Source organism: Equus caballus, chromosome 13 (genome assembly GCF_041296265.1).
Source record: "Equus caballus isolate H_3958 breed thoroughbred chromosome 13, TB-T2T, whole genome shotgun sequence".
NCBI classification, from domain to species: domain Eukaryota; kingdom Metazoa; phylum Chordata; class Mammalia; order Perissodactyla; family Equidae; genus Equus; species Equus caballus.
This window is the reverse complement of record NC_091696.1, coordinates 33,976,188-33,995,485: the sequence shown is the minus strand read 5'-3', so window position 1 is coordinate 33,995,485 and position 19,298 is coordinate 33,976,188. Positions and strand designations below refer to the sequence as shown.

The window sequence follows — 19,298 nt, the reverse complement described above, 5'->3', positions numbered from 1 at the left end:
AGATGATAGGACTATATGACTGATCATTAATGGTCCTCAATAATGCTGTGATCTTCACTATATCAATTAATCATTTTTCTGTGTTCTTCTAATAACGTGGCTGTGAAGGTAAATTAAGAAATTTTTTTGAAGGAGAGTAGAACTAAAAAAAATATTTCAGGTTGAATATGGACACTAATGAAATAGAAATAAAATGGAAAGGGCTTTGTAATTTTTATAAACTTGTTACAATACCCAAAACAGTTGTGTGAAAAAGCTATTCTAAGAAAGGGAAGATTCTTCTCTAAGAAAGAAAAGGATTCTTAATATATTTCTAATACATTTCATCAAGTTTGGGCTGTTCACTTGTTCTTATCCATCTACATCCCAGCCCCTTCTTTCCTGTGTCAGGCCTCTAAGCCTGTGTTGTTCCATTATCGTAATACGTTACTACCACCCAGTCCTTCCTGACCCCATAATTCTTTTTCTTGCTGGTAAGTTAGCAGTTCATTCATTCAGCAAATAATTATTGAGGGGCTCTTATGTTCCAGGTACTGCTCTAGGCTCTTAGGATAACATCAGTGAACAAAGCAGCAGAATTCCCTGCCTGTATGGAATTAATTACTGGATGTGGAAAGTTCGTGGCTAGGATATAACCAATGCCCTTGTGACCATGCTGCCAAATATTACATCTTGTTAATGTTAGGAGCCATGTACATTTATAATAGTTGTTTTTTCAAACGTTTAATAAGTCTTTGTACTTCTCTTTATTCTAGATATAAACCACAATACTTCAGCATCCCATTATGAAAATTCGCAGCAGGGACCTGTGTCTTCTACAAGTGACTCTAGCACAAACTGTAAGAATGCTGTTGTGAACGACTCCCCTGAAAAAGAAGCATGGCCTTCAGTCCCTGGCAGTGATCCAGAGTTGGCTTCAGAATGTATGGATGCTGATTCTGTCTCCAGTTCTGAATCAGAGAGAAACATCACTATCATGGCTTCAGGGAGCACAGGTGGTGAAAAAGATGGCCTTCGGAATAGCACTGGACTTGGTTCCCAAAACAAATTTGTGGTTGGTAGCAGCAGCAATAATGTGGGCCATGGAAGTAGTACTGGGCCATGGGGTTTTTCCCATGGAGCCATAATAAGCACATGTCAGGTCTCTGTGGATGCTCCTGAAAGCAAATCAGAAAGTAGCAACAATAGAATGAATGCTTGGGGCACTGTAAGTTCTTCATCAAATGGAGGGTTAAATCCAAGCACTTTGAATTCAGCTAGCAACCATGGTGCCTGGCCAGTATTAGAGAACAACGGACTTGCCCTCAAAGGGCCTGTAGGGAGTGGTAGTTCTGGCATCAATATTCAGTGCAGTACCATAGGCCAGATGCCTAACAATCAGAGTATTAACTCTAAAGTGGGTAGTTCTTCTACCCATGGTACCTGGGGAAGCCTTCAGGAAACTTGTGAATCTGAAGTAAGTGGTACACAGAAGGTTTCATTCAGTGGTCAACCTCAAAATATTACCACTGAAATGACTGGACCAAATAACACTACTAACTTTATGACCTCTAGTTTACCAAACTCCGGTTCAGTACAGAATAATGAACTGCCTAGTAATACAGGGGCCTGGCGTGTGAGCACAATGAATCATCCTCAGATACAGGCTCCATCAGTTATAAATGGCACTTCCCTTTCTCACCTTAGCAATGGAGAGTCAAAAAGTGGAGGCTCTTACGGTACTACATGGGGTGCCTATGGTTCTAATTTCTCTGGAGACAAATGTGCAAGCCCTAATGGCCAAGCTAATGGTGACACTGTGAATGCAACTCTAATGCAGCCTGGCGTAAATGGGCCTATGGGCACTAACTTTCAAGTTAACACAAATAAAGGAGGAGGTGTGTGGGAGTCTGGGGCAGCAAATTCTCAGAGTGCATCATGGGGAAGTGGAAATGGTGCCAATTCTGGAGGAAGCCGAAGAGGATGGGGAGCTCCTGCACAAAACACTGGCACTAATATACCTAGCGTGGAGTGGAACAAACTGCCTAGCAATCAGCATTCCAATGACAGTGCAAATGGCAATGGTAAGAAGTTTACAAATGGATGGAAATCTACTGAGGAAGAGGATCAGGGTTCTGCCACATCTCAGACAAATGAGCAAAACAGCGTGTGGGCCAAAACAGGAGGTACAGTGGAGAGTGAAGGTAGTACGGAAAGCACTGGACGCCTCGAGGAAAAAGTAACTGGGGAAAATCAGAGTAGGGATAGAAGAAAAATTGATCAGCACACATTACTCCAAAGCATTGTTAACAGAACTGACTTAGATCCACGTGTCCTATCCAACTCTGGTTGGGGACAGACTCCTATTAAGCAGAATACTGCCTGGGATACTGAAACATCACCTAGAGGGGAAAGAAAGACTGATAATGGGACAGAGGCCTGGGGAAGCTCTGCAACACAGACTTTTAACTCAGGGGCGTGTATAGATAAGACTAGCCCTAATAGTACTGATACCTCATCTGTGTCGGGGTGGGGAGATCCCAAACCTACTCTGAGGTGGGGAGATTCCAAAGGCTCAAACTGCCAGGGGGGATGGGAAGATGATTCTGCTGCTACAGGAATGGTCAAGAGCAATCAGTGGGGGAATTGCAAAGAAGAGAAGTCTGCATGGAATGATTCGCAAAAGAACAAACAGGGATGGGGTGATGGACAAAAATCAAACCAAGGGTGGTCCGTTTCTGCCAGTGATAACTGGGGAGAAACTTCAAGGAGTAACCATTGGGGTGAAGCTAATAAGAAATCTAGCTCAGGAGGTAGTGACAGTGACAGGTCCGTTTCTGGTTGGAACGAACTTGGTAAAACTAGTTCTTTCACTTGGGGAAATAACATAAATCCAAATAATTCATCAGGATGGGATGAATCTTCTAAACCTAATCCTTCCCAGGGATGGGGAGATGCTCCAAAGTCTAATCAGTCTCTAGGTTGGGGAGATTCGTCAAAGCCAGTCAGTTCTCCAGACTGGAATAAGCAACAGGACATTGTCGGATCTTGGGGAATCCCACCAGCTACAGGCAAACCTCCTGGTACAGGCTGGCTTGGAGGACCTATACCAGCCCCAGCAAAAGAAGAAGAACCCACAGGCTGGGAGGAGCCATCCCCAGAATCCATACGTCGCAAAATGGAGATTGATGATGGAACTTCAGCTTGGGGAGATCCAAGCAAATACAACTACAAAAATGTGAACATGTGGAACAAAAATGTCCCAAATGGCAGCAGCCGTTCAGACCAGCAAGCACAGGTACTTCAGTTGCTGCCATCTGCAAGTGCCGTCTCAAACAAAGAGGCAAGCAGTGGCACTGGTAAGTTTTTATTTTATGGAGTCTGATGGTGTTACAAAATACTTCACAGTATTATAAGCCTTCTTTCAGTTTACTGTTACTGTTTAACGAGGGGTTTGGATATGTGCACAAAGGCCTTTTTTGTTCTAATCAGGAGAAGCTTATAGGGAAGAAAATTATAGTGAAGGTGTTTACCATCAGGGAACAGAGCTCTGCCTTTGGCAATGTTGGTTGTGAATCCTACATGCTCCATTCTCTATTAGGAATGCTACAGAAAGCAGAGTTGGAAAAGTGGTGTCAAGTGGGAATGCTGTACACTCTTCTCAGTTCTTCTGAGTCCAGCCATTACTTTTTGGTTTTATTATTGTGACTAAAATACCCCCCATAGATAAAAGAAGTATGTAAGTATAATACTCTCTAAATAGTAGGTACTATGTTTGGCCTTAGAAGGGATTTAAGGCATGAAATCCAAATCTTTTAGATACAGCATGTATGTGCTTAAAACATTTGACAATATCTTTCTAATATGTTCCACTTTCCTCTTATAACAAGGAACTAATTCCTATCTCTGCAAATTATCTTGACAATGACATTTTCATTAAGTGTCATTGGAATGCATTGTCTTTGTTAATGGGGGTTCTATTGACCAGTAACCCCACTGGACATAGAGATAGGAGTGTTTTCATGAACTAACCTTTTAGCACCTAGTTTTCTTCCCGAGTATAGTTTGTTGTATTAATTTAGGTTTAATTCTTAGAAGAAACAGGTATATATCTAAGGGGAAGGCTGTTTTGGTTCTTTTAAACAATGTTTCTGGCTTTGATTTCCTTTGCTTTGGACAATCTAATACTTCAAAATTTTTAAGAGATTTTGCCCAGCATGTATAAAAATAGGATGCCTAACTATTCTTAGTCTTGTAATTCATTGTTTTTCCAGAACAGTGATATTAAAAGGTTGCACTTCTGATAAAAATTTTATACATACACTATTACCCAGCTTGATCACCTGCTTTAAATCACTAGGTTTGGCTCAGAATGACTTGGTTTTTTTAGGAATTAAATTCATCTTCAAAGGAAGATGACTTTACCATAATTAAGGTTATCCAAAAGAATCTGCTCTACACCCAGAGGGCAGTTATGAAGGGGGGGGGGGGGGGGGGCGTGGCCAAGTGCTTAAGTTTGCACACTCCACTTCAACTGCCCAGGGTTTTGCTGCTTCAGATCCTGGGTGCAGACATGGCACTGCTTATCAAGCCATGCTGAGGCAGTGTCCCACATAACACAACCAGAGACACTCACAACTAGAATATACAACTGTGTATTGGGGGGCTTTGAGGGAGAAGAAGAAGAAAAAAAAAAAAAGATTGGCGACAGTCGTAAGCTCAGGTGCCAATCTTTAAAAAAAAGCAACAACAACAAAGGAAGAAGTAGAAATCCCCAAGGGTTACTAACAAAGGAAGAAAAGAAAGAAGAGGTGAAAAAAATATTCACACCGTATAGTTAAATAGTTAAATAATGAGAAATGGTTTGTCTTCTTTACATAAAACAGATGTCATCTTTTTGGCCCATCACAGCGTCATTATTTAATACATAAATGTGAAGTTCCTCATCTTTTGTTCCCTATTGAGTCTTATTCCACTTACCTCCCTTCCGTGTGCTGATGACTTCTTTTCCCACACTTTCCTAAAGGCTGGGGTGAGCCCTGGGGGGAGCCTTCTACTCCAGCCACAACTGTGGATAATGGTACTTCAGCATGGGGTAAACCCATAGACAGTGGTCCCAGCTGGGGGGAACCCATTGCTGCAGCATCCAGCACATCCACATGGGGCTCCAGCTCTGTTGGTCCACAAGCATTAAGCAAATCTGGTAAGTTATTGATAATCTCTGGTAGCTATTTTGTAGCAGTGGTGATCTCCCATTGACTATAAGTAATTGAATAATCTTTATATCATTGATAGTGTATCCATGTATCATCGTACTAGATGATATTTACTGTTTGGCTCTTTCGATTTAGAACATACATGGTTTGCTCTTTTATCTTTCTGAATTTTCCTGTCCTCATTTTTCTTAGAACTGTAAGTATTAATGATTTGCATATACTTCACCAAGTCTAAATTATATTTTGCCAAATTAGATTATCTGGAAATAGTCAAGCAACTTTCATTCTGTCCAACATGAGAGAATGAATATAATAGTCATGGGGACACATATCCAAACTGTCTTTCTAAGGTTCCAGATGATTCCCAGAATGTTGTATAGAAAATGAGCAAAGTTCAGGAAGGACCCCTGATATTCAGATGAACATTATCACTATCCCATAGATTGGAATTCCTATAGAGTATCCCATCTACAAAGACCAAGTGTAGAGATAAAATACTTTCTGCTTATGGTATGCAATAATTTTTGGCCACTCTCCTTGAAAATATGTATCAAAATGAATTCTTTTAAATGTCATCCATCTTCTTTGTCCTCTGCTTCACCATGCAGATTCAGTGAGTACAGACAAGAATGCCACCATTGTCCAGTGCTCTTATTTGTAGAGGCATAGATGTTTTATTCAGATTTTTAATAAAAATAAATTCTTGTTTGGGGCTGGCCCCGTGGCCAAGTGGTTAAGTTCGCGCGCTCCGCTGCAGGCAGCCCAGTGTTTCGTCGGTTCGAATCCTGGGCGCGGACATGGCACTGCTCGTCAGACCACGCTGAGGCAGCGTCCCACATGCCACGACTAGAAGGACCCACAACGAAAAATATACAACTATGTACCGGGGGGCTTTGGGGAGAAAAAGGAAAAAAAATTAAAAATCTTAAAAAAAAATAAAAAATAAAATAAATAAATTCTTGTTTAATGGAGCCTTTAACTCAGTATATGGCGTACATTCCTGCCCTGCAAATTTGGGAAAAGAAATAAAAATTTTTTAGGTGCTTTCTCCCCACCTATGTCACCTTGATGTGTGCTCATCCTCCAGAAAGAATGGTTTTATTGAAGTATGTTTTTCTTTGTATCACAAATCCACAATCAGGGCCAAAATCTATGCAAGATGGCTGGTGTGGTGATGATATGCCATTGCCTGGAAATCGCCCCACTGGCTGGGAAGAGGAAGAGGATGTAGAAATTGGAATGTGGAATAGTAATTCATCTCAAGAGCTTAACTCATCTTTAAATTGGCCACCATATACAAAGAAAATGTCATCGAAGGTAAACATTTCAAGGGCAAAGCCCTTGAAACTTTAAATTCCAAAGGTAGTTTACCCACAGAAAATTAACGTTCTGCCTGCCCATTTATCACAATCAGTACAGTCCAGGGAGTCCCCAACTTAGGTATAGCCTCTTGTGTGGGCAGCCACCTAGAAAAACATAAGACCACAGGAACTTCCTTTCTCCCCACTGCTACAGCTTGGGATTTCTCTCCTCCTCCCCCTCCACCAGTGCTACCTGGGACAACCCCTCACCCCAGAGTGGTGCCTGCAGTGGTGAGGATGAAGAGAAGGGCAAATCTCCATGTTGGACTCTTTCCATCCCACTGCCAATTCATCTCCCATTCCATCTCTTACCTCGAGTCCCCAACCTCCCGTTCACCCAGTCACTGTCTTCCTTATTCATCCCTCATCCTTGTCCCTTCCCCATCCCAAAAGGTCCTGTGACAAAAATCCCTAGGAATGAGCCAAATTAGTTTTGCTTTTATATGTGGGCAAATATTTCCAAACCTGGCTCTACATCAGAATCATATGGCATTGTTAAAAGTATAGCTTCCCGTACCCCAGACCTACTGTAGTTTGGAAATTGGACCGCATTTATTGTCTTAAACAAGCTTCCCAAATGTTTCTGGTGCAGAGCCAGGTTTGAGAACCACTGATTTAGAGCACTGGTTCTTCAGAGGTGGTGTTGGATGCTGGTGTCTGAGTCTCCTGAGGACCATTTTCAAAATCAGTGCCTAGTCCCCCAGGTGATGCTAATACACCCTCCCCACCCTATTTGGGAACGATTACTTTTTGGGGACCTTAGTTCAATTAGCTGACTGCTGGGGTCCCTCCCTTTTACTCCTGGGATTCTAAGTCTGGGACCTGCCATTTTCATTTTTAAATTTTTTCATTTGCCTATTGCCTCGCCATGTAGCTTATGAAGTGCTTTCCCATATTTTACATGAACCATTTGATCCTCATAATCCTCTGAGGTAGAATACTGATGAGGAATTTGAGACTGGAAAAGGTGGTGACTTGCCCAAAGTTGCATAACTAGTAAGTGACAGAGTAAGGACTTAAGTTTAGGCCTTCCAATTCCAAACCCTGTGTTCTTCCCACTGGACCATGCTGTTTTGTGACTTTGTCTTTCCTTACAGGGTCTGAGTGGCAAAAAAAGGAGGAGGGAAAGGGTGTGTAGCCTTTTTACTCTTTCTCCTTTGTTTCTACTAGTAAAAATCTTTTAGAAAGCAACTGCAAACATTTATTTAGCTTCTGCTGTGTGCCAGGTACTGTGCTTGGTGCTGGGGGTTCAAAAAAACACTAAGATATAAGTTACATCTTCAGAGTCTAGTCGTTTGGGGCATTAGGAGAGCTCTAAGGAGTATCAGCTTGAATGTGAAAGATGCCTGGGGGTGGGATGTGTTAAGGAAAATAGTAACTGACATAGCTAAGATATAGAATTTGTGGACAGAGGTGACGAGATCTGGCTCTGTAGTCAGATTAAGAGCAGATTGTAAAGTGTTTTCAGTACCATGCCAAAGAATTTGAGCTTTATTCTGTGTAAAATATGGAGCCAGTGAAATTGAATAGAAGGCAACATCAGTTTTGTTTTTTAAATTGATTCTTCAAAGAAAGCTAACCAAAGGTAGTATGAAACATAAACTGGAACAGAGGAGAGACCAGAGTTAGAGATCTCAGTTAGGAAGTTTCTGCATTCCTTCAGACTGGAAGGGAGGGCCTGAAGTGGGAAGCAAGAATGGATATATAGTGAAAGGGACTGATTTGAGAGACATTTTGGAAAGGAAGAGATAGAAGGCCTTGGCAGCCAGTTAGGCTTGGGGATGGGGATGAAAGAGGAAAAGGAATCAAAGACGACTTCAGATACCTTGGAAAGGGTTAGGTGCTTGCTTCAGAGACCTGCATTTAGAGGGGGAATTATGAAGCTGTGTTCTCTTCCACAGTCAGAAGGAACAGTTAGTAGCAATGGGAAAGGGAAATGAAGGCAGCAGAATGAGAATGGTCCTGTGATCTTTACATTAGTGGGAAACCTTGGTCTCTGTGGCTTCCAGCCTTCCCATCTCCCAGACCGCCAATCATGGACCAGTCATTCGCTCCACTTAGGTCTCAAAGTAGTTTCTGTACTGCCCATACCCCAGCCAGCCACAGAAAGCCAACACCAAGTTGGCGGAATCCCAGCTTCAGCTGCTGCTGGGGATATTGTGTTCTTGGCAACACAGATTAAAATTTTAAGATACTTTTTCATATGGAAACATACGTGTTTTTCACATAGTGTAATTAAATTTTGGGTTAAATTGGTTTCTTTGGACTAGCCTGAGAACCTAATAACTATTTTTACTTTGGTTTGGTGTGAGAATTCTGTAAATCCAAATTATAATCAATCTTTTAGAACACAGTCCCTTTGTAAATTGGAAACTGTCTGATGAACAGTTTTCTATTATTCAGAGGACCTTTTTTCTTTTTGTGGGTCATTGAGGCCCTTTGCGTCTATCTTTTCCTTCTGACTGCTTGCCTTTAGAGATTTCTCTGTACATTACAGCTATACCAGAGGACTGGAGCAAAGGAAGTTGAAAATCAAATAAGTTGATTTTTAATTGTTAGCAACTCTGATAAGAATTGGTTGGAGGGGAAATTATTGGCTAAAAATGAGAGTTGGGAATTGTCTTGAAGTTTTATTAATCCATCACTATGCCCAGATAAATAGAGATGGCCATGGCATCTTTCTGCTCTTTTATTTTACAAAGGGAATGATGAAAGGTGGAAACAAACAAGAAGAAGCATGGATAAATCCGTTTGTTAAACAGTTTTCAAATATCAGTTTTTCGGTAAGTGCGTTTTCCTAGCAGCCCCTTCTCCTTTTAATGGTGGTCTGTAAATTTATCCTAATTTCAATTTTTTGTTTTCTTAACAAATTATTCTTTATCTTTGAGTTCTTATGAATATGCTGAGGTTAGAGTAAAATTGGCTGTGAAGCCTTTTATATTTTTATAGTTTTAGCTAAAAACATTGATCATGGGGCCAGCCCAGTGGTGTAGCAGTTAAGTTCTCGTGCTCTTCAGCGGACTAGGGTTCACAGGTTTGGATCTTGGGCACGGACCTGCACACTGCTCATCAAGCCTTTCTGTGGTGGCATCCCATATATAAAGTAGAGGAAGATGGGCACAGATGTTAGCTCAGGGCCAGTGTTTCTCAGCAAAACAAAAAAGCAAAAAACAACAACAAAAACCATTTATCTCATATAGTTTTTTTATTATATAAGGCAGTGAAAAATCAAGTTTCATGATCCACCTTAATTTCACAAATGAAATAAAGTAAAATTCTTCATTTTTAATTTATTTTTATTAATTAAGGTCTGCTAACATGCTGCTTTTTCTTACCTCAGAGAGACTCACCAGAAGAAAATGTACAGAGCAATAAGATGGACCTTTCTGGAGGTAAGAAATTAAATCGGTTTGAGTTCATATTCGTCATTGAAGGCCAAACATATCTGTGACATGATCCTACTAAAGGAGCACTGACATGTCCAGGAGAGGGGAGCCGTGGGTTCCTGTTGCAGTATTCCTGTGCTCTCCAGCATATACTAGAATGTGGCAATTATCTGGGTTGATATGCCCTTGCAATGCAAATCACTGTGCAAATCTAAGGCAGTGGTGATATTAGTCTGTGATTACCTCAAATCTAGTCCTAACAAGAATGTGTTATCCGGGCTTGGTATTACAGTCTTCTTAATTTAGGGAACCAGTATATACAAAAGGCCCTGATATACGACAGAACCATCTTAAACCATATTGGAGAAATGTCAAGTAGTCCCATGTAATGGAAGAAGAAATATAAATTGGTTGCGGTGATGGTAAAAACTTCACCTAGGCAAAGATGTTAGAAAACTAGGTAGGTGCTGGGGCCGGCCCTGTGGCCTAGTGGTTGAGTTTGTGCGCTCCGCTTCAGCAGCCTGGGGTTTTGCTGGTTCGGATCCTGGGCACGGACATGGCACTGCTCATCAGGCCATGCTGAGGTGGCATCCCACATGCCACAACTAGGAGGACCCACAACTAGGAGGTGCAACTATGTACTAGGGGGGTTTGGGGAGATAAAGCAAAAAACACCCAAAAAACAAAAACAACAAAACTAGGTAGGTGCTAAATCGTTGAGGAGCTGGGGTTTTGAACTTCATTGTGAAAGTATGAGATTAAAGGATTTTAAGCAGGAGAATGTCATGATTTGGATTTATGTTTTAGAAAAATTATGGCTATAGATTGAAGATATTTTAGGACAGAAACATTGGCAGCAGAGGACAGACAAAAAGTTACTAAACAGCAAAACCAGTTAGAGATTTGTTGCAGTAGCCCATAAGAATTTTCAAAGCTCTAAACTAAGACAGTAGGTGGGAAGAATCTAATTCAGAGCCGATACAGAAATTTAGAATCAACGAAAGTTGATAACCAGTTTGAACTAGTTTGTTATGGAAGATAAGGGGGTGGGTGTGATAAAGATGATTCCAGCTTTCTTGCCTGGACACTTTAGTAGGTGGTGGTATTATTCTATTAGTCTGAGTCCAGGCAGGAGAGAGAAACTGTTACACAGTAATTTGAACAAGGGAAGTTTAATATAAATATAAAGAATTATTAGAGTAGTGAGGGATTGGCTAGTAAGAGCTAAAGAAAACTCTAAAGAATATATGAATACAAGTATAGGGAGAAGACACTAATCTCAGGACTGAGACTCATGCCGGAGGAAGAGTCCCCCTGTCCCACCCAGTGTGACTCCAGGGCTGAGATCCAGCCTCTTGGGCATGGCCTCTGCTCGCTGCGAAGCAGAGAAGTCACTGGGGTGCCACCCCATGGAATTGCAGGAAATCCACCTTCTAGGGGAGGCGCCTCACTGGAGGCACTCTGCTACAAAACTGTCAGAGGGGCTGATCACCAGGGTGAGGTGAGCACTGCAGGAGCCTGCTGCTGGAAAAGCTGCCTCTGCTGCAGGAGAGAGCACACTGGAACCAGGAATCGCAGCCTTCTCATAGTGTCTCTCCTGCACCCTCTGCTGACAAAGCTTCAGTCAGCTGGCAAAGGAAAAGAATATGTGAAAGGTCCAGATCCGTTTTTTTACAGAGCAGTCAAGGGTGGATTTGGAGCTGAGAGATAGTAAGTCAGTAATTGGTGCGGTTCACCCTGCCCCTTTGACTACTCAGCTTCCATATGTACCCTTCTACACACATTTCAATTCCACTTCAATGGCAAAACAACTCTTTTATCTTTCTGTTTGACAAGATACAGCTTTCTTCCTTACAAGTGGGGAAGCTTTTGCCCTCTCACCAGAATGAGGAGGTGCGCTGTCCTGAGTCATCGTATTTATCACTGCTATATTATTTCCCCTAAAATCCAGTTACAGTTTTATTACTTATAGACTAAATTGTAAAGTTAACTTTCAACAGCTTGTGAATAAAATAAAAATGAGAAAGAAGAAAGTGGTTGGTTTGTACAAATAAACACATACGTGTAACAAGCAAAAGAAAACTTGCAAAATTACCACTGGCCTCATTTCTGTAATTAGTCACAAGCTATCGTTGGTATCTGTGGCTTCCTTCTTTCACTACCCATACATATGTGCCCCACTCTCAGCCAGCACCTAAGCTCCTCTGGGTTCTTTTGCTGGGAGAGTGACCCAAACTTTCATTCTTGAAGGGTTTGAGCCCTCAGTCACCCTGCCTTTTTTGGTTGCTGTAGTTTTTTATTAGCCTTTACTACTGGGCATGGACCTACTCTGAGGTCCCCAGAGAATCCTCTGGTTTCCAAAGTCCTCACTGCCTTCATTTTGTATCGGGAAACCAATTACCCCTTGGTAATCAGAACCAGTCTCTCCAGCTAGTGGACGAGCCCTGTTTTTGCCTGTTGGTTGAGTGGCATAAGAAGTGGAAAATGTCCACCTGGCAGTTTTCATCTTCTAATTCATCAGAGCTATTGTGTCTCCTGGTGGAAGCATTTTCTCTTTTGAGGACTAAGATCTCTAAACGTGCAGAGTTGCAGGAACAGGAAGCAAGAATTCTCCAAGTGGCTTATTAGGTGTAATAGTGAGAGAAGCTACTCCTACTTTCACCTTTTGATCCCCAGACCTCTGTATTCTGGTAATGTGGGAGATACTTACTGTGTCCTGTAAGACAGAAGCTCATCCTTTTTGGATGTTGTCTCCCAACTTAATTTGTAACTGAGTAACTGAGTCTTCAGTAACCAGTTCTACCTATCAGTTTGGCTGGCTGCTTTTGGGTGATGGTGTATGTGGTAAAACCAATTAATCCCATGGGCATGAGCCCATTCCTATACTTCCTTTGCTATCAATTGAGTTCCTTCTTCAGACGAATGCTGTGAGGAGTGCCATGACAGTGGATAAAGCTTCTGTGAGACCATGGATGGCAGAAGCTTTACAGGCAGGAAAAACAAATCTGTATCCAGAATATGTGTCTATTCCTGTGAGGACAAGGCTCTGCCTCCTCCATGGCTCACTGAATGGCAGAGAAGTTGCTGTGATACTGTGCTTGTGGAACTTGCTGGAAATCTACCCTGTAGGGTGCTGGGAAAAGCTGTTCATAGAGAAAGATACCACCAGACACTCTGCTACAAATCTGTTTGGAGGTATGTGGGAATGCTGGGAGAAGCTGGCTACTGAGTGTTGCTGACCACCCTGTACTTCGAGGGTAGGGCACTGGAGAAACTGAGCACTGCCAAAGCCACGTGTGCATATTAGACCAGGAAGCAATGTCCTCCTTCAGTGTCTCTCCAGCACCCTCTACTGACAAAGCCTAGTGCCAGCGGGGCAAGGAAAAAAATGTATAGCCCAGATGTTTTCACAGAGCAGTCAAAAAGGGTGAATTTGGATGTGAGAGAGAATAAATCAGTAACTGGCCATTATTTGAGATGGGAAATAGAATAGGAGTAACAGGTTTGATAGACAAGATATTGAATTTAAAGTTGCTGTGACAACCATGTAGTGATGTCCAGTAAGCAGTAGAAAATCTGGGTGTGGAGCTCAGAAGAGAGAGGATTGGATATAAGTGTAACTAATTAGACACTGAAGGTAGTAAAGGCTCAAAAATACATTGACCACAGAGTCGTAAAGGACCAAAGACAAAATCCCGGGGGAACAATGACATTTAAGGAAAGATCTTGAGGAGAAGTGGGACAAGTTAGAGTAGAATAATTTTTCAGAAGCCAAGTAAGAAAAGAGATTTGAAGCAAGGAGCATGGTTGTCAGGGAGTGGATTTGACACTGGGTGTTAGGATGAGTCATTGGTAACTTTAGGCCAGGACCTTCTTAGAGGATCGATAGGCTAAGAGAGGCTGCAGCATTTGGCACTCAGACCATTTATAAAGGGTTGCAGTTTTGGAGGAATGGTTTGTGGAGAAGATGTAACATGCTACTCTTTTAAAAGATATTTTTTGGAGAGGCATAAATAATGTGGATTATCAAGAAAAAACGGCTTGGAGAGAGACTTAGGAAGAAGAGTTGGCTGGATTTGGTTATAGGATTAGATGTGGAGAGTGAGGAAAAGAGTTCAAGATAGCGGGATTGGGTGCATCAGTGAATAATGGTGCCATTAACAGGGAGAAAGAACAGAAGAGAAGTTGCAAAGGATTATTGACATTCAAAAGAGAGCTCTTACAAGTACTAAAAGGTGGATTATCCAGATATCTGACCCATAGCTGCAAAAGTACTTCAAGAAACCAACAGCATTTTAAAATGGTACCTCTTTTAAGAATCCTTTCCTTAAAAATTTTTCCTTTCTATTTGCCTGGTATGGGGGTAGTGAATGTGAGTGTTATGGTGGTGGCAGCAGCAGCAGACATCTCAAACAATGACAGAAATTGCAAAGATATTTGAGAAAATGTGGAGAATGAGGAACAAGGAGCTGGGGAAAAAAGGTATTTTTTCAAATTGAAAACCAAGGTTTCAGGGATTTGTGACTGCGAGAATAAAGATGCCACTTTCAAGTCCCATGAAGGAAGATCTAGAGGGAAAGACCCTGTGCTTGGTTTCACCTGTTAGAAGTGACAGTGGGGCACTCAAGTGGCTATGCTTTGCAGGCAATTAAAGATGTGGGACTTTGCTCAGAAGTGAAAGTAAACTAGACGTTTGTATTTGAGTCACTTCAATGGCAATGACTCTTGATACCTTGGTAGCGAATAAGTCTAAGGGAAATAAGTTTTTAGAGAGAGAGTCAAAAGACAGACACCTTGAGTGTACTGAGTAAGTCTTCGTATATCCCAACATTGAAGAAAGAGAAAGAAGTGGGCTCAGGTGTGGAGAGAGGAGAAAAGCCAGGTGGGCATATGGTAAAGATATGGGAACAGAGAGCATTGTCCTCTTTTGAAAGATTTGTTGAAGTAGGATGGCAGCTTGGGGGCTGACTGTTTCAAGCAAAGAAGATTCTGCAGGATAGGGCGTTTCCATGAAAGGAGGTCATATTTTTTGCAGAGAAGTCAGAATGAGGAGAGTAATGGATAGAGCAAGACGTGAGAGAGGGGAAAATGTTAGCCTGTCTGCTCTCCAGTTTCCCCAGCTGCTAAATGGAATTGATAATAGTAGAATTACAAGCATTAAATTAGAACACACATTTAGAACAGTGCTTGGCACATGGTAAGCATCTATTAGACAGTGGTGGTAGTTTGTTGTGGTGCTGTTTTTGTTGTTACTGGAAACCATGTTTTTATTGTAAAATTAAATGGATTAGAGATGACCAAAGATGTCTTACCTTTTGTCTGCTAGCCTATTTTCAATTTAATTGGTTCAATAAAATAACAGTATCTGCTAAACCCAACTTTACTTGTGAGGAACGCAAGATTTATTAAATGCAAGTGCATTTTTCACATGTCCTTGTCAAGGCAGAAGTCATTTCAGTTTGGGAAGTGAGTATTTCGCTTTCTGCTGTAAATTTATCTGAAACCAACTAGGTTAATTATCTTCCTACTTGGTAACATGGTCTCCTGAATTTATTAGGAATATTGCAAGACAAACGAATGGAGATAGATAAACATAGCCTAAATATTGGTGATTACAATCGAACAGTCGGGAAAGGTCCTGGTTCTCGGCCTCAGATTTCCAAAGAGTCTTCCATGGAGCGCAGTCCTTATTTTGATAAGGTAGGTGTCTGTGTTTGTTTGTTTTACCCCTGTGGCTAATAAACCAATACACTTAGTAGCATAATTTTCTCGTTAATATTTTAGAACATTTAATATAAAGTGTTATAATCCAGTGCCAAATCCTATTACTGAATTCGTAGTTCATTGTCCCATGTCTCGATTTAGCATAGGAATTGTATGTATATTTTCTTCTTAATCCCATGAAATATGTTTGGTTCTTTTTATGTGCTCTAGAATTAACACTAATCTGATCTCTTCTGTTTTCTGCCTGTTTCCTGTTGATGCTGGAATGTCATGTGACCTCTCTTCTGTTCCTGCAATGATTTCTCCCTTCCACTTGTTTGCTTGGCTGGTGTTGCACATCTTTCTGTCTGTCCAATCAGGATGGCATTGTAGCAGATGAATCCCAAAACATGCAGTTTATGTCCAGTCAAAGCATGAAGCTTCCCCCTTCAAATAGTGCACTACCTAACCAGGCCCTTGGCTCCATAGCAGGGCTGGGTATGCAAAACTTGAATTCTGTTAGACAGGTAAGTCTGCGTGTGTATTTTAGGCTCTCTGTTGAATGATTTGTATAAGTAATAAAATCTCTCTTATGTGTAGTTACTGTATTTAAGTCAGTATTACAGAGTAGTAATGAAATGTTTGTCCCTAAAGGATCCCACTGTTATTCTGTTGTTGTTTGCTTTTTGTAGAATGGCAATCCCAGTATGTTTGGTGTTGGAAACACAGCAGCACAACCCCGGGGCATGCAGCAGCCTCCAGCACAACCTCTTAGTTCATCTCAGCCTAATCTCCGTGCTCAAGTGCCTCCTCCATTACTCTCCCCTCAGGTAAATAAACTCCGACTATATTCTCTTCTGTTTACCTGGAAAAGAACCTTGAATAATTTTATATTTGGATGAGAAGACTTGTTGATCATCGTAATATTCATTGGCATCTTTGAGATGCAGCTAATTCTGAATTAGCTATTATTACAAAAGGCTGTAGGTAGGGTGGAGAAAATGAGTCAAAGATAATTTAAATCTAAAATTTACCGTTATCTACCATAAAACATCTTGAGAGGAGGAGGACAAAAGCAAAGTAAATTGGCTGATTTAAGATTCATCTCTGTCACCTTTTACTTAACCCATGAAAGTATATGTGAACAATAAATTAGTAAAGCAAAGAAAGAACATGATTCCCCCCCAAAATAATAGTCCACAGTTTAATTGATAATTTGAAATACACAGTACATTTAGTAGTTTGAGTTATTTTATAAACATTATTAACCTTCCATTGTGATCCTAAGGTTCCAGTTTCATTGCTGAAGTATGCACCAAACAACGGTGGCCTGAATCCGCTCTTTGGCCCTCAACAGGTAGCCATGCTGAACCAGCTATCCCAACTAAACCAGCTTTCTCAGATCTCCCAGTTACAGGTAAGTAGGATAAGAGCCCTACTCAGTATACATTTGAATGTCTAGTGTGTGCTAAACACTAGACTCTGTGCAGGAAGTGTTACAGTAGACAAAACAGGCATGGTCATGGCCCTTAGGGAGCTTACAGTCCATCAGTGAAGACAGACAGTGAACTCAAAGGGCAAGGTGCTATGTGTGCAAGCCCAGCCAAGTCTAGGGTGGTAGGGGGGTAGGATGATCAGGAAAAATTTCCCTGATGAAGTGGAAATTTAGATTGAACAAAAGGCTGAATTCAACAGAATGGCCGAAGGCCAGAGAGTTCAAGGAAGAGATTATACTAGATGAGTCAGGACATGACATTGAGTCAGTGAAGTCATGCTCTTGTAGGTCCATCTGCCACAGTCACTCTCAAGCATGCTACTCTCTGATGATGTGATACTGAAGACCTTTTTGCAATGTTTCCTTCTAGCGATTGTTAGCGCAGCAGCAAAGGGCGGCGCAGAGTCAGAGAAGCGTGCCTTCTGGGAACCGGCAGCAGCAAGACCAGCAGGTAGATCAGATCCGTCCCCTGCTACGCTTAAACTCAACTTATATATCAATTTCATTGTAACGAGATTTGAAATGCTTTTATTTAAAATATAATGAAACATTGTTTATTACGTCTTCTGTTTGCCCAGAAGTCATGTTAACTGATATTCAGTGATTGTTTACCTTCCTGCTGAGAAGGAAGTGAATTCAGAAATGAAAAGGAATATGTCTGTAAAGACTTTTTCTCCACAATTCTTCCCATTTTGTTGTTTGAAGGGTCGACCTCTTAGTGTGCAGCAGCAAATGATGCAACAATCCCGTCAACTTGATCCAAACCTGTTGGTGAAGCAACAGACTCCGCCATCTCAGCAGCAGTCACTCCATCAGCCAGCCATGAAGTCTTTCCTCGAAAACGTCATGCCCCACACTACACCCGAGCTGCAAAAAGGGCCATCACCAATAAATGCTTTCAGCAACTTCCCTATAGGTGGGTTTCTCCTTGGCCAAAACATTCAGCTAATGCTCGGTAATCACAAGCTTACATCCTTCTCTCTTACCTTTACAGTCTATTCCCTCATGAGAGCCATGCTGGTACTTCAGCTGTTTCCTCTATGAGAGTTGCCATACCTCTTCTAGGTTTAATTAGCCTATCTTCATGGTTCAGTAAAGGCCTCTCTTCATTCAAGAAAATCACACCATCAAAAATTCTGCATTCATTTAAAGCGGGTTAGTGGCCGAGTGGTTGAGTTCGTGCACTCCGCTTCGGCAGCCTGGGGTTTTGCCAGTTCAGATCCTGGGCGTGGACCTAGCACCATTATCAGGCCATGCTGAGGTGGCATCCCACATAACAGAACCAAAAGGACCTACAACTAGAATACACAGCTAGGTACTGGGGGGCTTTGGGGAGAAAAAGAAAAAAAGAAAGAGGGTTAGAATAAAGATACTTCTTTTTTAAGAACTGGATATCTTAATTGTAGGATATTAAGGGAAGAGGACTGAAATAATTACTAGAAACAGTGCACCAGAGAAATTTTGAGCAGTGCTGCTTTGGGGAAACAACTGTGAATACTCACATTTGTAGTTTTCAGAACCTGAAATTTTAATTTGTCTAAATATTTGTAAATGATTAGTGGTATAAATGTAGACAATGGGAGTGAGAGAAAGGATTGCCCTTATCACATTTGCAATAACTTTCCCCCTTTCCCTTTTTCATTATGTCTCCAGGCTTTTATTCCCTCCAGAAATGTCAGGCTTCTGTGTTTTCTCCTTCCTTAGGTCCCTGTTCTTCTTGTGCCTTTGATTATATTTTGATCCTTGGTTGTTCACACCCTGTTCATTTTGCTTTTCCTTTTTCTCTTTTTCTTTACAATGGTTTCTTGTAAACCAGCTTTGTTGGTTGCTAGCCCAACTGTGTTGAAGGTGGTTAGTTACCTAGCATGTTGTGGGCTGCAGGCAGGGATGGGGCCTGCTGTTGCCCCTGCCCCTGCTTCTCTCTGTGGCTGCACTGATACATGGTTTGGCTCTCCCTGGTATTGCCATGGGCTCTCAGCTATGATATAGATTGCACTTTGAGTTCCTGGGATTGTTAGCAATCTCTTTACATTCCCAGAAGCAGTTCCTTTATCAGTTACAACTGTGGATAGATAGCATAGAAGCCTTTTGGTGGTGACCAGCTGATCCCAAAGACAGCAGTATAGAGTATAGTGGTAAAAGAATACCCAAGTACATT

General features: G+C 41.5%; 1 protein-coding gene across 17 annotated transcripts in view; it reads left to right on the top strand.

The window, feature by feature from the left end:
• Nucleotides 1-19,298, top strand: part of TNRC6A (trinucleotide repeat containing adaptor 6A) — a 101,352-nt gene that overhangs the window by 59,056 nt on the left and 22,998 nt on the right. For 8 of the 17 annotated variants that reach the window (XR_011424707.1, XM_023616099.2, XM_023616094.2 and 5 more), the window contains 12 exons: nt 756-3,338; nt 5,006-5,182; nt 6,337-6,512; nt 7,654-7,686; nt 9,259-9,339; nt 9,897-9,948; nt 15,500-15,642; nt 16,026-16,172; nt 16,338-16,475; nt 16,934-17,062; nt 17,511-17,591; nt 17,846-18,056. Coding sequence is in view for 15 of the 17 variants with exons in the window: in XM_023616099.2 (XP_023471867.1) it covers nt 756-3,338; nt 5,006-5,182; nt 6,337-6,512; nt 7,654-7,686; nt 9,259-9,339; nt 9,897-9,948; nt 15,500-15,642; nt 16,026-16,172; nt 16,338-16,475; nt 16,934-17,062; nt 17,511-17,591; nt 17,846-18,056 (3,951 nt within the window). In the remaining 2 variants the exon portion in view is untranslated. The remainder of the gene's footprint in view (nt 1-755; nt 3,339-5,005; nt 5,183-6,336; nt 6,513-7,653; nt 7,687-9,258; nt 9,340-9,896; nt 9,949-15,499; nt 15,643-16,025; nt 16,173-16,337; nt 16,476-16,933; nt 17,063-17,510; nt 17,592-17,845; nt 18,057-19,298) is intronic. The other 9 variants (XR_011424708.1, XM_070232080.1, XM_023616097.2 and 6 more) reach the window with 3 other exon arrangements.